General features: G+C 43.8%; 2 protein-coding genes across 3 annotated transcripts; both read left to right on the top strand.

Annotated features, from left to right (window-relative positions):
* The first annotated feature begins 887 nt into the window (after positions 1 to 887).
* Positions 888 to 11,197, top strand: sel1l (SEL1L adaptor subunit of SYVN1 ubiquitin ligase). Of its 2 annotated transcripts, none has more exons than XM_068577243.1 (21): positions 888 to 1,452; positions 1,606 to 1,643; positions 2,056 to 2,251; positions 3,884 to 4,051; positions 4,288 to 4,393; positions 4,744 to 4,906; positions 5,049 to 5,102; positions 5,206 to 5,265; positions 5,358 to 5,439; positions 5,572 to 5,726; positions 6,306 to 6,362; positions 6,448 to 6,516; positions 6,889 to 6,966; positions 7,202 to 7,264; positions 7,464 to 7,551; positions 7,723 to 7,871; positions 7,996 to 8,161; positions 8,256 to 8,327; positions 8,446 to 8,618; positions 8,768 to 8,896; positions 9,082 to 11,197. In XM_068577243.1, exons 1-21 carry the CDS (start codon positions 1,365 to 1,367, stop codon positions 9,361 to 9,363), a joined length of 2,436 nt encoding a protein of 811 aa, XP_068433344.1. In that variant the 5' UTR covers positions 888 to 1,364; the 3' UTR covers positions 9,364 to 11,197. The 2 variants fall into 2 exon arrangements, with proteins under 2 accessions (XP_068433344.1, XP_068433342.1); XM_068577241.1 differs by having other exon boundaries at positions 8,253 to 8,327.
* Positions 11,198 to 11,437: 240 nt separating this feature from the next.
* Positions 11,438 to 17,069, top strand: si:dkey-177p2.18 (phospholipase B1, membrane-associated). Its single transcript, XM_068577509.1, has 16 exons — positions 11,438 to 11,536; positions 11,794 to 11,858; positions 12,341 to 12,431; positions 12,548 to 12,606; positions 12,870 to 12,937; positions 13,195 to 13,238; positions 13,389 to 13,509; positions 13,615 to 13,666; positions 13,806 to 13,886; positions 13,979 to 14,044; positions 14,131 to 14,222; positions 15,082 to 15,163; positions 15,329 to 15,430; positions 15,678 to 15,773; positions 16,022 to 16,093; positions 16,771 to 17,069. The coding sequence occupies exons 1-16, from the start codon at positions 11,479 to 11,481 to the stop codon at positions 16,891 to 16,893; spliced, it is 1,272 nt and encodes a 423-aa protein (XP_068433610.1). The 5' UTR covers positions 11,438 to 11,478; the 3' UTR covers positions 16,894 to 17,069.

The raw sequence follows: 17,069 nt of genomic DNA, 5'->3' as shown, positions 1-17,069 counted from the left end.
TTTGAATTGTGTGTGTATTTGTGTTTTTTATATGGTGGCTCATTTCTGTCACTCAATATTCTCCACTGTGAAACATACAGACCTCCTTACAGTAAATCCCCTCGCTTCATCAGGTTGCTGACGACCTTGATCAATTCCTGTGAGATTTAATGGCCCCAGTAAGTCCAATGGTTAGAGTGCTAATGGTTTTAGTGGGGCTTATAGCGCCTGAGCCGTAGTGCACTGGTTTACTACGGGTCACAGAGAGACAGACACCAGATTTAACCGAGCGTAGGCCCCTGTCCTTGTTGAGATAGTTGAAGTCGATCCTGACTGCAGTGGTCACATGCTGAAATTATATATACTATATATATAGTTTATACTGAAACTATATATATATATATTTATATATATATATATATATATATATATATATATATATATATATATATATATATATATATATATATATATATATAATTCTTTGACTTAAATTAAATAGATACTTTTGTCGTCTACAATTTCAACAGTGATTTAAGTAAACTAGGAGCTATACTGTTTATATATTGTGTTACTTTTAAATATGTATGTTGAAATAACATATCAAGGTTGTGGTTATTCATATTATGTAAGAGGAATTCCATATACAAATATCTCTATATATATTTCTCTAGTTTCTCTATATCAATTGGGAATCTTCTATATTTCGGATCTATACTAATAACGTGACAGACACATTTGGTGTCGTGGACAAACCGTAGACTGTATTTAAGAAGGGACAAACCCAAGAACTAGAAATATAACTGTGTACGCACCTGATTGGCTGTCACATCTTTGCGATGCGCCCATTGGCTACTGTCAAACTAGACGCGATGTGATTGGTGGAACCGCGGGAATAGGAAGTGTCGATCAGTAGTATGGGCTTAACATGGCTAGCGGTTAGCTAAGTAGTATCTGGTGAATATAATTCAAAAGGCTACCGCTTTTGCGTGTCGCTGTTAAACTCGGATGTTTTGGTTTACCGAGAATTACCCGGCAACCACTTGTGAGACCGAGGAGTTGCGTCTCTTGTGAATATTGCGCTATTTAGTTAGTCGTTTGTGTGGCTGTGTAGATTGTTAGCTAGCGAACGTTAAACGTCATTCAGCCAACTGCTGCTCTGCTAACGTAGCTCTGCTTTGGGACTCTTAGCCTGTTTTTACAGCTGCAGTGGCTTAAACCGACCAAGTTGTCAGTCAGAGAAAAGTTCTGCCTAGTAGAGCGTGTGTGCGAGTTTATTCATGCTACATATCGTCGTGTGACTCAACCGTAGCTGAATGTTTGGTGGGAGAAACAACAGCAGCAGTTACAGCTAGCAGATAGTTAGCTTGTCAACACCAACAACAATGGGCTATAAAAGGTGTTTTAAAAATGCAAGAACGATTTATTTGTTGACCATACTGCTGATGGTCTTCGCCAAAGAAATAACATCTGGTGAGTGTGACATCTAACTGCCTAATATATTCAATGACAGAAGTGTCTACGCTTCTGAAACTGTTGCAAGCAGCTGTTTATATTTAGCAAACAGTTTTTCTTCCCATCTCAAGTTGACACCATGTTTACGTCTGCCGTGTTGATACTTTTCAGATGAGGAGCAACATGGGAATGACGAACAAGAGCTGAAGGTAGGCCATGAGCCATTTGATGTTGGTCTTTGAGTTAGCACATTAAACCCCTGAGGATAAACAACTTGATTTTTTTTGTTGTTGAAAAATGTACATGTGATGGGAAGCAGACCACTCAGTAAACGTGGGGTGTCATCTGCTACAAGACATCACATATTATATTCTGTTGTACTTTTGCTCTAATGCAATAAATAAGAAACAGTTTCTTTTCTGATACTTGAGACAAATTTGTTGAATTGTTATATGATTTACTTGATCAGAAATCTCTGTTAAGTTTACTAATAATCTATACCACCAGTTTTCTGTTACATAGCCGACCTTGGATTTTGCCTTGCGTAGTTGCATTCAACTTTTTTTAATATGCAATGTGAGTTCAGTCTTTTATCTGTTCCTTCCTCGATCACACCTCCAGTCTTACCATGATCCAGACTCTGAAGAGGAAGACGTCCATTTGGCGTCTGAAATCAAGGCCGGTGCCTCTGTGACCTCTGGTCATGAAGTCTCCCAGCCAGAGGAGGAGAAACAGTCACCGGCGGAGGGACTGGAGGGAGAGGAGAAGGAGGACCTGCCTGAGCAGCCTCCTCCAGTTGTAGAGAAACATAAAGAGGGTAAGGTAACTAACCTTCTAGCTCAAGCAGTGAGCAGTGAGCAGTTAGTTGAGTTTGGGTTTTCCCTCAGGTACTTGAAATCCTTAAACATGTCCTATCGTTGTATTGAATGTTATGAATCGAGTTTTGAGCTTCTCTGTTTTAAATAATGAACACGACGTTTTCTAGCCATTATAGTTGTCTTGCTTTATGTATGTGTTACATAAAGCAAAGCAAAAAACAAAGATCATGAGCCAGTAAACTTTCTGATAGCACACTGACTTTTGAGCAGAGTGGTTGCATCTGTCCAATGAAAGCCAGAAATGGTTGTTCATCCTGAAAGGCTTCACATGGCTCTGTTAAGATGAGTTGGTGAGCCGCATTATGACCTTGTAATGAAGTGAGATTTGAGGTTAAGTCTTAGCTTTGTGGTTTCAAGTATAGCAGTTGACTATTCTGAACAAATTGAATAGCTTTGAGGTAGCTCCACATTGTTAAGTAGTGTGAATTGTTAGTGGTTCATTTCAGGAACTACCAGTCTGTTCTACCTGCAATCTTACGACACCTGAGCTCTTACAAAAGCGCCCATGTTCTTTCAGTGGCTTGACTGACTCCTCAATGCCAGCGTTACTATGCGGTTGTAGCTCTTGGTGATGAGTATTCATCCTGCAAACACAAGGTAGCCGGTTCAATCCTCAGTCTCCCCATAGTTCTCATGTTAAAGTATCCCTGAGCAAGACACTGAACCTCCAGGCGCTTCACTGGGGACAGCCCACTGCTCCCTGAAAAACTAAGGATGGGTCAAATGCAGATAATAATACAAATGTGGGGGTAATTCCTTAAATCACATCTGTTTTTGAGACGGTCCTGTCTTATTTGCTGAACCTGTTTTCAGTATTGCTGACTCTTGAGCAAAGCCATTTGTGGTTTCAGGGCAACGCTACATTGGATAAACTGTCAAACCCCTTGAGAAATTAACAGCTCTTTGCACCTGTGGCTCCTCTTGCAGCCAGTTGCATCATTTTACTTGGGGATTGTTTGTAATTTTCTTGCTGCCATCTTGCACAAGTATAACATTAAGTTTGTATAAAGATGGATTTATTAATTATATAAATTAAAATTAACCAGCAGTAACAGTGTCATAAAGGTGTTTCATAGTGTGTTTCTCAGAAGTCATCTACCATGTTCACGTGGCAGCTCTGGCCTTTATTCAAAGTTTTTAAAGAAAGGCTGCTGCTCCTAACAGTCCTAGATAGTCCTTTAACCAGTTACATGTTGCAAAGCAGGATGGTTTGCACGCTTTCCACTTCATCAAGATTAGAGATTTAGCTGAGAGGCATCACAGCGTGAAACAATGGTTTGTTGGAAATGAGGAAACGGCTTAATATCTCTGATCGAGCAAACATTGTACAAGAAGAACTGAGAAATTTGCATGTAGCATTTCTTTCATAACGGAAACTACCTTAGACCAAAAAAATGTGCGCCTCTGGGCATTTCCACAACGGATGTAACAAAGAATGTCTGTTCCCAAAACCATGTCATCGTTTGCCAAGATAATTGTCCTCCTTCTTGAGAAAGTCTGTACAGGCTCGGCACACAATGTTTTCCTTAAATGGATCATGAATGATAATTATATTTAATATTTGTATACAGTTCCTGTGGTGAATGGAGGTACAGCCCACGGAGACCCCTGCATCTTCCCCTTCCTCTTCCAGGGGAAGGAATACTTTGACTGTACCACCGATGGACGGGGCGATGGACGGCTGTGGTGCGCCACAATCTATGACTACGACCAGGAGAAGAAGTGGGGTTTCTGTGAGAGTAAGTCTTCAACTTAGCTGTCAAAGCAAATATGACGAACGTATAACTATCTTTAGTGTTAGTGATTAGCTTAAATACAGATCCAATGTTATTGAATTTCTTCAATGATCATTATTTCCTTAACAAAATGAAAGCTTTTGAAACACTTAACAGTTACTGATGATGGAAACCACCATAAGATCGCTTTTTTTCCTTCTTCTGTATGTTCTCATTGGCTTCTCCTCTCGTTTCCTTAGCGGAGGAGCAGGCACAGCAGAGACTGCAGGCCGAGGAGGCTGAGGAGCAGTATCAGACTGTCCTGCGCATGCTCAATGCCACCACCAGGAGGACCCAGAAGAAAGAGTAAGTTTTGTCCTTCTTGTCTTGTCTGCCTTGAAGACAGCGTTTTTTTGTAAGATGCATTTGGAACAGTTGGTGCTTTGGAAAAAAAATGCTTTTGTATCTATGCTATAAAACAGAAAAAAAGTTATGTCATGGCCTGAAGCTCGTCGACATGATCTAATTTGTAAATTTAGTTTTCATGTGGCTATAATTATGTGCTTTATTACCGCGTGACTAAGATGAGCACATCCTTATTTGCTTTAATTGTTATGTCAGTGCTGTTAGTTATGTACACAGTCTGTGTCAGTCTGACTTCACTCACGGCGCCTTTTTTTTTTTTTTTTGTTCCTCCAACCACACCACACGTTCAGGTTATACGAAAAGCTGCTGAAAGTAGCAGAGAAAGGCCACCACAAATCCATGGACATGGTGGCGCATGCCATGCTGTTTGGAGACTACATGAACCAGAACATGAGCAGGGCCAAGGACATGTTTGAGAAGCTCGCCGTCGAGGGCTCGCCTCGAGCTCAGACGGTAAAGATCTCGTCCAAAATGTTAACGCGTCACCTGAGTAAAGTGTAGAAAAGTCATGTGATATCCTATCAAATACGCTTATCGTTTGTGCTTGGAGAATCAGTTGTGTAACGCTGTGCTTGCTGTGTTATCTTTTTCGTAGGCTCTTGGCTTTCTGTACGCAGCGGGACTTGGAGTTAACTCAAGTCAGGCTAAGGTACTTTTTTATATTCTGTATGGCTGAATAAAACAATGTCATGGCATATCTGTGTCTTTTTCCAACAATTGCTCACATCTTACCTGCATTCTCCGCTCATCAGGCCCTGGTTTACTACACCTTTGGCGCGCTGGGTGGAAACTTGGTTGCTCATATGATCCTGGTGAGTTGATTTGTCAGTAGAGCAATTTGCAGTCAGGTTATTTCTTAATGTGCATTTAAAAAAAAAGACATTCCCTGTTATTGCTTCATTAGGGGTACAGATACTGGGGAGGTGTGGGTGTTCCCCAGAGCTGTGAGTCAGCACTAACACATTACAGACTTGTGGCAAATCAGGGTGAGTATTTACAAAAATATATATTATATTCACCTGTGAACTGTCTGGTTGTTCTTGGGGTCAAAACCTGATTAAAGCTCTTTCTCTTCCGGCTGTTTTTTTCTCCACTTTTCTCTCCGCCACCACCTCCAGTGGCCAACGACGTGTCCCTGACTGGCGGCTCAGCGGTGCAGAGGATCCGGCTGCTGGATGAGGTGGAGAATCCGGGATCGACCAGCGGGATGCTGGAGGAGGACTTGATTCAGTACTATCAGTTCCTGGCTGAGAAAGGAGACGTTCAAGCGCAGGTGAACTAATGACATCATCAATACGTGTTGTTTCATCAGTGCAGCAACTATGTTCGTATCCATGATAGTACGGGTTGATATCACCGTCCCATTCTGCTCATATATCTTAATAAACTGAATAGATCATATAAGGAACAGTTTACAAACCTCTAGGTTTTTATTTTTTTATTTTTTTTTAGAACTTCAGTATGAAAATGTTAGAGTAAAAACTAACACAGTTCAATGCAAATGAGTCCAATCTATGTTGTACATTCAAATTTTCACTGGTGGTTATGACTTCAATAACGCGTATCTATTGCCAAGGTTTCTGTCCTTGAGTCCGTCCTCTGGTCAGGAAGCTGATAAAACACAAAGCAGCAGTTGACAATAGTCATAATCGCAGTTTTGTCCCACATGTTTCACTTTGTATGCAAATATCTACTTTTACATAGTTAAAGGCAGACGAGATGTCATTTTGTAAAATGAAATCTGAAATTACATTTTCCTATTTCATAATATAATACTACATCATAACATATGAATACGTAATTATAATTATGTGTCACCAAAGTGAAGACGGGTCGTTGTTTTCTCTGATAGGTGGGATTGGGTCAGCTGCACCTGCATGGAGGACGTGGAGTAGAACAGAATCACCAGGTGACTTTATTTTTAAATACATTGAGTTTAAAGTAATTCTTCTCTTGCTTTTGCACCATTTAAATGTATTAATTATGTCCAACAGAGGGCGTATGACTACTTCACCCAGGCTGCAAATGCAGGCAACACACACGCTATGGCTTTCCTCGGCAAGGTGGGTGAGACTCTTGTGGTGACCTTTTGTCTCTTTATTAACCCGTGGGAACGGATTTATTTAAACAGTTTAGTTTGTATTGCAGTTCTTTCTTTCTTACAAGCTTGCTGGACATTGTCCCTTCCAATCAGATATTTTTACCAATCTGTTTCCCTTCTCTATTTGTAAACATTATAAATATGTCGCCCGTACTGTGTGAGAACTCGGGAGAAGCAGTCAGCGAGCTGACAGCTGTTTTTAAATTAAATCCAAATGAAATAAGGCCACTTATTTGGCATTTATGTGAAATCCGAAGGCGGTGCATTTCTATTTTTGGCTGTGCAGCAAGTTTTTTTTATTTCTAAGAAATGTCACTCCTTCTGTCCTTTTTAGATGTACTCAGAAGGGAGCGAGTATCTCCCACAGAACAACGACACAGCCCTGCAGTACTTTAAGAAGGCCTCTGACCTGGTAAGAGCAAAGCTGCAGCCTCATGTCTGTTATCTCTCTCTGAACTGGGTGATTTACCTTTTGTAGTGTTTGTACGAGCAATGTGATATCAGTTGTTCTTTAAGAAAAAGCTTTTAATACCTCTGGAGCTACGTTTACCTCATAGCTAACCTGCATTATTGGGCTGTTTTTTTAATGTAATGTAATTGCTTGGATGCTGTCCTTTTGCATTTACATGTTGCTTCTTTTAATCCAGGGTAATCCAGTGGGACAGAGTGGCCTCGGCATGGCCTACCTATATGGGAGAGGTGTCCCAGTGGTAAGAACCCTTGACATATTTTAAGCCTGTTTTAAGATATACACTCTCCCAGACTTTTATTATCCAGCTTACTGTGTTGCAAGTCTGGCAGCTTCAGATTTGGGGAATAGGAATAATGTCCTGGTGTTTGGTATGCGAGCTGCCAGACTGTTCGTCGTGCTGAAAATCCGAGCAGCCATTTTTGTTTTTGTGTTTTCAGAACTATGAGCTGGCACTGAAATACTTCCAGAAGGCAGCGGAGCAGGGCTGGGTGGACGGACAACTCCAGCTGGGCACCATGTATTACAGTGAGTGATGTCGCCGAGTCTGTGCAGCTGTGCGTGTGTGTGTATATGCGTGCTTGTGGTACACAATGTGTCTCAGAGGTTATTTCCTTTTCCTTGTTGTCTGATGTTGTCACTGCATCTGCTCCATCTGCTTGACTGTGTGTCTTCCTCTTCTTCCCGTCGTTTCCTCAGACGGCATCGGAGTAAAGCGCGACTACAAGCAGGCGCTCAAATTCTTCAACCTGGCCTCGCAGGCCGGCCACATCCTGGCCTTCTACAACTTGGCCCAGATGCACGCTACCGGTACCGGCGTGATGCGCTCCTGCCACACCGCCGTGGAGGTGAGGCCCCCCCTGGAGCCGCAGCTCCGTTTCTCTGTTGCTCGTGTCTTCATTGCGTGCCACACAGTAGTCGATCCCGGTTTAAGGTCGTGTCACAACGTGCGTCTGCTTTACCGGGTTGCAGCTTTTCAAGAACGTGTGCGAACGCGGCCGCTGGTCGGACCGCCTCATGACGGCCTACGGCAGCTTCAAGGAGGGCGAGTCCGACGCGGCGCTGATCCAGTATCTGCTGCTGGCCGAGCAGGGCTACGAGGTGGCCCAGAGCAACGTGGCCTTCATTCTGGACCAGAGTAAGAGAAACCACAGCTTTAGTATCACGTGTCAAAGGGGAGACGTAATGTTCTTAACGTTGACTGTGTTCATTTGTACGGATTGGAACAGAAGGAGTGAGGATCTTCACTGAGAACGAGACCTACCCTCGCGCTTTGCTCCACTGGACGAGAGCTGCAGCACAAGGCGAGTCCACCCACTCCTCAACTGTTTTCAATCTGCTATGTTAATCCATCTATGATTTGTGTTGCATAAAGAAACGCAGTCGGATCTGGCTGTTGATGCGTGTAATTATCTTTCCCAGGCTACACGGTGGCGAGGATAAAACTGGGGGACTACCACTACTACGGCTACGGGACCGACGTGGACTATGAGACGGCCGTCATCCACTACAGGCTGGCGTCGGAGCAGCAGCACAGCGCCCAGGCCATGTTCAACCTGGGCTACATGCACGAGAAGGGCCTGGGCATCAAACAGGTGGGCGCCGAGTCACACTGGCGACTCTTAAACATCCGCCTGCTTTCAACGCTTCACTCAGTCGCATTGATTTTAAGAACGCAGAGTGCGGTTAATGTATCCGTCGGACGTGTTTGTGATTCAGAATTGTTTTTCTCGCGGTGCCGCAGGACATCCATTTAGCCAAGCGTTTCTACGACATGGCCGCTGAAGCCAGTCCCGACGCCCAGGTTCCGGTTTTCTTGGCCCTGTGCAAGCTGGGCTTGATTTACACTCTGCAGTACCTGCTGGATCTTAATGTGAGTACTTTGTCTTCAATTCTCGTGCTGGACTTGTGACAATTTGGCTGTGAAATAGAAGGAATTGTAATTCAACCGAGTTAAAAGCTACTTCATTAGAGGGAACTGAAATGAATCATATGTGTCTTTGTCCTCTGTCCTCGCCCCCATTTGTCCCCATTTTTTATTTTTTTGGCTCCTGTCAGGTCAAGGAGCTGATTTCTCAGGTGGACCTGGACCAGCTTCTCGGCCCGGAGTGGGACCTCTACCTCATGACGGTCATCGCCCTGCTGCTCGGCACGGTCATCGCCTACCGGCAGCGCCAGCACCAGATCATAGTTCCCCCCCGGCCGCCCGCCCCGGCTCCAGCGCCCCCGCCCAGACCGCCTCAAGAACAGTCGCAAGCCGAGGCCGAGCCCCAGGGCCAGGAAGAAACGCAAGCCCAGGGCCCGGCCCAGGAGGAAGAGGAGCAGCAGCAGCAGCAGTGAGAGAGGGAGAGCCAGACGGCGCGAGGGCAGTAAAAGACGGACAGGAGGCTCTGCCAGCCCGCCGCGTGGAGCAGCTGGTGCTCACTCGCTGTGAACACCTGCCAGTCTGAGCGCCTCTCTCACTCCACACGCTCAAATAAAGACTAAGATGACTGCTGAACTGTGCAGACCCACAAACTCCCTTTCTCCATTTAAAAAAATAAATAAAAAAATGCTGTTCCTGTGCTGAAGAGACAGTGGGGGAGGGGAGGTATTTATGGACAATGCTACAGAACAGAGCATTGAGAGGATCACACAGACTTGGGACTTGCTCGTCTGTGACTCAGGATACTGCCAGAAGCACCCGTGTCCTCACCATGGAAAACAAAAAAAAAAAGAAAAAACCTTGTGATTTCCAGATCAAAGGCAGACTAATCAACATAGTTGGAATCTAAAATGTGCTTTAGTTTCTTCTCACTTTCCCTTTTTGAGAACATCACACACTGCCTCAACCCTAATTTAGCACAGTATTTAGAAAAATAAAAGGCAGGAAAAATGTGAATTCAAATCATTTTATTTGTTAGTTGGTAAAAAAAAAGAAGACACGTCATGTTTTTGCATGTTTTCTCTCATTTTGATTTTAATATTAGGCATCCCTTTGTTCAGATACTTGAAAACTAATTTACATTCTTTTCTTTTTTTTTGCATTAGTTACTTGTTTGGTTGATATGTTGAGTTTCAAACCTGCAATGCAATGAGAAAAGATGAATTCATGTTCTTTCATTAGTAGCATTACTATATTGTGCTCATGTCGCGTCATTGGTATGAGAACAGGAAGCTTTAATCAATAGAAAAGCTGTGCCCGGTAGATAATATCATAATAACACGTCGTTATGTTTTCACCGCGGCGGACACAACGGATGAGAAGCTGCCGAAGTCAAAGTCACGAAGCTTTCAAAATAAAAATCCACATCCTCTTTTTTTTTTTTTTTTGTTGAAAAAATCATCCAGACGCTTCTTTCGCTCTCTGAGCTTTTAAAACCGAAACAATCGAAAGAGAAAAACTTGACGTGTACGACTCAAGCCGTCCAGTGACGGGACGCCGGAACAGTTGTTGAACGTTTGATGCGTTTCCATCAACGGGCTTTGATTTCATTCTCGTGGTCGGTCGCTCAGTAGACCCTCTCATCCCACAGCCGCCTCCCTTTCTTTCTTTCTTTCTTTCTTTCTTTCTTTCTTTCTTTTTTAGTTCGTTAAGCCTCGAGTTCACCGAGACAGAAATTGGAGCAGCCTTAAAGCTAGCAGCGCCTCAAACTCTGGATTGTTTCTATATTACAGGAAGCGGATGAGGTGTGTGTGTGTGTGTGTGTATGTATGTGTGTGTGTGTGTGTGTTTGGTTGTACAACTTCAGCTGTTGTGAGAATTTCCACCCACTCACCAAAAGTCCAAGTTGGATCTCTGCCATCACTTTCCAGCGAAGATGGACCCAAAACTGTAAAATGAAGCCATGGTTAGGCCTCACAGTATTTATCAAAAACAATTAGATTTTTTTTTTACGCATCCTCCCCCTCTTCCTCCTCCTCCTCCTCCCGTCCTCCCCCCCCCCCTCCCCCCAAAAAGTCAATTTGTTCAGTTCCACAGTCCGTGCTCGTTGTTATTGAGACTTGATCTCAACCGATTCGCCTGCATGAAGTGTACGAAGTCGAAAAGGACGACCGGCGATGATCCCAAACTGCTTTCACACATCGACACAACTCACAGTTTGTCTAAAAACAAAACACTGGTCAAGATTGTCGAGAAGACTGCATTTTTACCATCGCAAAATACAAGTTTATAAAGAAATTAATAAATGATATATGGATATTTAGTGCTTGTTGTTTTTTTTTTGGAATGTTTTCTTCATGGCTGTGGTGTTTGTTTGTTTTTTTTGCAAAAAAAAAAAAGCCTTGTTGTCACGAGGGCTCTGTGCTGCTGACGTGGGTTGAATGGCTCTCGGTGGACCCGAGGGTCGTCACAGCTTTAGAGCGAGAGGGGGCGAGAGACAAAGTGACACAGTGACAGCGCTGGAACGCTGAGCATCGCATTGTGACGGCGGCAGCGGCGACCCATTGACCGGCCCCCGTGCGCACAACACCATGCAGCGGCTCTGGATCGCTGTGGCAGCGTGTGTGCTCGTGTGCTGCTCTGTCAAAGGTAAGTGCTGGAACAAGCACCTGTGTGCCACAAAAGCCTCTCAAAAGAGGCCTTTTTTTTAAAGATGGATGGATTGTTTGTGTTTGTAATATGATGGAATAACAAAAAGCATGTATAGACTTCAACAGTTTCCCAAAAAAGGCAATTATTTTGCTGTAAATGTTGATTTAAATCGATCGACGCGCGCCAAGAAGTTTGTGTTTGGGCCTATTGAAGCATTTTAAATGGACGCTGTGGTGGTAAACCTTCTCTTTAAGGCAACGACTGGTGGGGAGAGTACGAGGAGGGGATACGACACTACAGCCAGGAGGCCCTTCACAAGGTACGGTGTGTGTGTCTGTGTGTGTGTGTTCCAGCACTGAACATGCAAACACTCATTATCAGACACGAGATGATATATAAAAAATAACAAATGTGTTGTTTAGTTATGTGATTTAAACATTGTTCGGCATTTAAACGAGCCGACTTTCACCAAAAGGCCTTGACTGACACGTGCACGGGAAAGACTCACGATTGGACAAAGTTAAAAACAATACGAGTGCACAACAATGGCTAACCCTACTTTTTAAAGTAAGAGGCAGGTTACCATGGGACGCCAGCTGATCCCGGACCAGCATGCATCAGGGGTATGCGCACAGTAAGCATAGCGATGTCAGACTAAAGACAAAGAGCAACGCGTGAACAAGAGGAGGCGTCAAAGACGACCAGTTGTGGAGAGAAACTGCCTCTTGTGACTCACTGAGTCTGGACCTGAAAATAATGGAAGTAGAGAAGGTTTAGGTCTCGCTCTCTTTTCTTTCTCAGGAGTTTCCAGAGAAAACTCGACCGCTGAGCTTCAAGCATCCGGCGTTCCAGTGTCCGGACATGAGTCCTTCGCCCTCTGTGCCCTCCTCAGGTCTGTCAAGGTCGCGTCATCACACGTCTTCAACCCAAAGAGACGAAACCAGTGTAGAGTAACGTCTTCTCTTTCTCTTTCGTCTCCATCTTTCTTTTCACCCTTTTGGCGTTCAGTTGAATATGTGAAGGCGGCAGATATCAAAGTCATCGCTGCTTTGGGGGATTCACTGACGGTAGGTGTTGTTTTCGTATGGTAATACAATATAAGTTATGTTATATATGCAATTAAGATCACGATTATGAAATGTTGTAGTGGCAATGGTGGAGTCAGATTACTAGTTAGTGCTGTTTAGAGTTAGTTTTTGGGGTTTTTTATAAGCAAAAGTGTGAAATTTGATGGTTGTCATTGTCCTTTAAAGACTAACGATTCATATTTCTTAAAGTTCAGAGGCTCTGATCATATTTTCCTCAGACGTTGTGTTGTTGCTTTCTTCAGACGGCCATCGGCGCCAACGCCACCACCGTCCTCGGGATTCCCATCGAGTTTCGCCACGTGTCCTGGAGGTGAAATCAGTCATGGAGCTCTCGCTCGGATAAATAACCTTCCTGCGTGTTGCATTTCATATCTATATAAATATTCATGTGCATGCTTTCGTTATGATGCATCGTTTAATCTTCACCTGTGTGTGTTTTTGTGTAAGAGTTGGAATTAGTTCATCAGACTATGTACGACACTTTTTTTGGGGGGGGTTAATTGTGTCACCAGTGCATTAATTATGAGTATATAAATGTGGTACTAATGTAATCTCTTCATCTTGCAGCATCGGCGGCTACGGGTCCTTTCAGCATGTCATTACTTTGGCAAGTAAGACGTTTTGATGACGCACATCTCCGTATATCTCTTGACATTGTTGTGTTGCATCACCTTCCCTCTGAACCTCACTCATCGGAGGAAAATCATCTTGTTCACGTTTTTGTTTTTTTTCCCCCCCCCTCCCCAACTTTGACTTATTAGACATCATCAAGCTGTTCAATCCCAATCTGCTCGGCGCCGCGCCCGGCAAGACGGTCCACGGGATGCAGGCTCACATCAGCGAGACGGGCTTCAACCTGGCCGTGACGGGACACAACACCTTGTACTGACTCGACAGCGGCGCGACACAAACGCCTCGAAGTGTTAATTAATGATGTGTCACGGTGCTTTCCAACGCCTTACGTTGTCGCTCGGTCTCTCTTTGCAGCAACCTCCCCAGCCAGACGAGACATCTGATCGACACGCTGAGAGGTTACGAGGTGCGGCGAAGTTCACAGATCTGGTTGTTCTAAACTCAGACGGAAGGAAACTGAGATGTCCTGCAGCACGACGCCGTCCCTGAACCTGTCTTCATGCACCACGTGTTTGACTCTGACCTCTTCGTTGTCTCTTTTTTAGGGTCTGAACTTTGAGAAAGACTGGAAGCTTCTGACCATCCTCATGGGCATGAATGACATCTGCGACTACTGCAAAGATAAGGTCAGACTTTTTCTTTCTTTAAATGAGTTCGGCTCAATCAAAAGATGACAAATATGTCATTAACCTCTGCAGAGGGTCCGCGTTCTCCCTAGGCGCTGTTCTCGGCGGATAACTTCATCCACTACATCACCGTCTCCTTGGAAATGCTCATGAACGAGGTGAAGTGGGAAGGAAACGCGGCGCATTTTGGTGTCGGTGAGGGTTTCGGCGCGTTGCTGAAGTCTTCTCCGCGTTTGTGCTTCAGGTTCCTCGTATGATCGTCAATATCGTTCAGATTCTTCCCATGCGGACTCTGAGGGAGGTGCAGAAGCCCACCCCGGGGTGCCGGCTCCAGAGGTGAGGCGCTCATTCTTCACATTGACATTTAACGTGAGCCTTAAAGTCCCCCTGTCGTCTCCACGTCCCGTAAAAAAATTCATGAATCTAAAGTGTAATGTGCTCTTTATCTTGCAGTGTTATAGCTTCATCACATGAGTCTTGACAGATATTTTCAACAATGTGATTTTACTTCACTGTGACGTACAGAAGAAGACATCTTGTGTCCAGTATTTCAAGTTTTGAAAAAATATATCATTAAATAAGTAAGTGAATAAAATATAGAGATAAAGTAAAATTTAATAATTTTTTTTTTAAAAACACTGTAAGAAAAACAAACTTTAACAGCATTAATTATTTGATCATGCGTTAACATGCATCTTTAAAGTAAGCAACAAACTGAACATGGACAAAAGGAGGAGTGGCTTGTCCCTCACAGGGACCCTTACTACTGAACACGCTGTTTATGTTGTTCAAATACAAATGTTTCTTTTCTTCTGGTACCTGTCCAGAGAAGAAAACACATTTATAAACTATACGTGCATGTATGCTAACTCTCTTACCTTGTTCTGATAACATTACTTTAAAATAAAAGCGTGCAATACACTAGTTTTTACTTCATTATTGAATTACCACATAATCGCAGAAAAATCATTTTCATCTTTGCCCTGCCCTAAAATGTGTGTGTATTGTGCTCATTATCTTGCAGTGTTTGTGTTATAAAATCACCGCATGAATCTTGCCAGATATTTTCTCCACTTCCACAACATTTTTCTTCATTTACTTTGCCGTCGCCTCGATTAATTGACATTTCCTTCCTCATTCCTCCCCTCATGCAATCTTCCCCCGCTGCTCCTTTTTTTTTTATTCATCCCTCCAGATCGTTCTGCTCGTGCCTCATAGAGCCGGTGGCAAAGTCTCCTGAGCTCCAAGAGCTGGTGGAAGTCAATCTGGAGTTCCAGGTGCAGTTTAAACATCTCAATGTGTAGAATGTGCTTATTATCCATAACGGGAAACATTTCAAATAAGTTAATGCATCCTCTCGTCAAACATAAACAGTTCATGTTGATTTAACGTGAAAGACTCTCTCTAAAAGTAACGCTCGTGATCTTTGCTCCGGTCCACAGAGACGGCTCGAGTCGCTGCTGTTCAGCGACCGTTTCTTCAAGAGCGACTTCGCCGTCGTTCTCCAGCCCTTCCTGAAGCACGCCGACCCTCCCCGCCTCCCGGTAATCTGTCCTCCCTCTCCACGGCGGTAACGAGACCGACGCAGAGGCCGAGGTGTCCGCTCTCAGGGGACGAATCGGCGTGAAGCGTCGGCAGAGTAACGATTGAATCATCGAGCTCCCGAGTGTGACGGCGGTCGCTTTTCGGCTTTTCGACTTTTCGGCGACGAGGCAGAAAATGAGGCAGGAGTCAGGTTTCACCAACACAACGCTCCTTCAGTGCATGTTTTTTGTTTTTCTCCCGGAGCAGAACGGGAAGATCGACATGACCTTCTTCACTCACGACTGCTTCCACTTCACCATCAAGGGGCACGAGGAGCTGGCCAAGGGACTGTGGAACAACATGGTGAGCAATGAGCCCCACTTCAATGTTTAGTGGAGCCCAAAACGTCAAAAAAACATCTATTTGTCTGATTATTAATCCAATAGGAAGAAGCTGTAGATCACAAGCATAGATCAATTAAGGACAGCGTTACTTTAATCTGTATTTTTTTCTAAATAAGCACTATTACTGAAACTGAAAAGTGAATATAAACATCATGATTTCATTTTCTCCCCATGAACGACTTCTTCCTCGTCTGTTTGTCTTCACAGTTCCAGCCAGAGGGAGGAAAGCTGATGGTGAGCAGCTTCTCTGACCCCATCAGTCTCATCTGTCCTCCCAGGGTGAGTGAGGATGCAGCTCGCTGTGTCTTTAGCCGTGAGGTCTCAGGAGGTTTTGATGAATTCATACAAGAATAAACTGACCGCCGCTCTTCATAGTGAACTAGAGCTGTAGCTGCAAGGATGTTGTTGGTTTTTTTTAGAGTAGTTTTCTACCATTTGAGAGGATAAATTAATGACTTTTTCTGTGCAGAATAGCAAACTTTTTGCAGAAGTTTAAAACCTTCTTAAGATAAATACTCTGCTCCAGTTTAGATTTTAGTTTTGTGAAAGTTACGCTGACACAGTTGCAAGGAGGGACTATTTTTAAATCTTTCTCTGTCGGCGTGTTCGAGAAAGCTCCGACCTCTGAGACTGTCAAGTCCGTCAACAGCAAACGCTTTCATGCTCAAAATGACCAATTAGGAAGCATCTTTTTGTCCACTGTGTATCCACATGCATTCCTATTGTCTGTTTCCTGGTTATTGTAGATATTGTAGGTTATAGATCATTTATTCTGGCTATGTCAAACAAACATGCTAACATTTTTTAGTTGTTGTTTTTTTTCAAAGACCATGTTAAGCTTTGGTAAATATTCCCCAATGATGTGCAATTAAAGAACAGCCTGCTCATGTGTATGCTTTAAGATGCCCAATTCAAGGTGAGTTTAACATCCCATATTCTCCTTGTCTCACCTGTAGGAACACCCGTACATCTTCACGCGGCCGATAGCGGCCAAGTCAGGTCAGCCTCCACAGCGACAGGCGGCCATCTTCCTGCTGCTCCTGCTGCTTGTGGGTTCGGCATGTCTCGGATTCATGTAGCTTACGATGGGATTCTCTGTTTTTTTTTGTTTTTTTTCACAAGCGTGCCTCGGCTTCGTGGGTTTCACCTGCAGAAGGGAAGCCTGCGAGACACCGAAACACAACACGTCTTGTGGCCCCAAATAGCAGCACACACACAGAAAGTTCTCAAAGCTCTCAAACCCTGAAAATAATGT

Source organism: Clinocottus analis, unplaced genomic scaffold, assembly GCF_023055335.1.
Source record: "Clinocottus analis isolate CAN_PGR_092001 unplaced genomic scaffold, fCliAna1.0.p SCAF_15, whole genome shotgun sequence".
NCBI lineage: Eukaryota > Metazoa > Chordata > Actinopteri > Perciformes > Cottidae > Clinocottus > Clinocottus analis.
The sequence above is the reverse complement of the archived record's forward strand: the minus strand, read 5'-3'. Positions and strand labels throughout refer to the sequence as shown.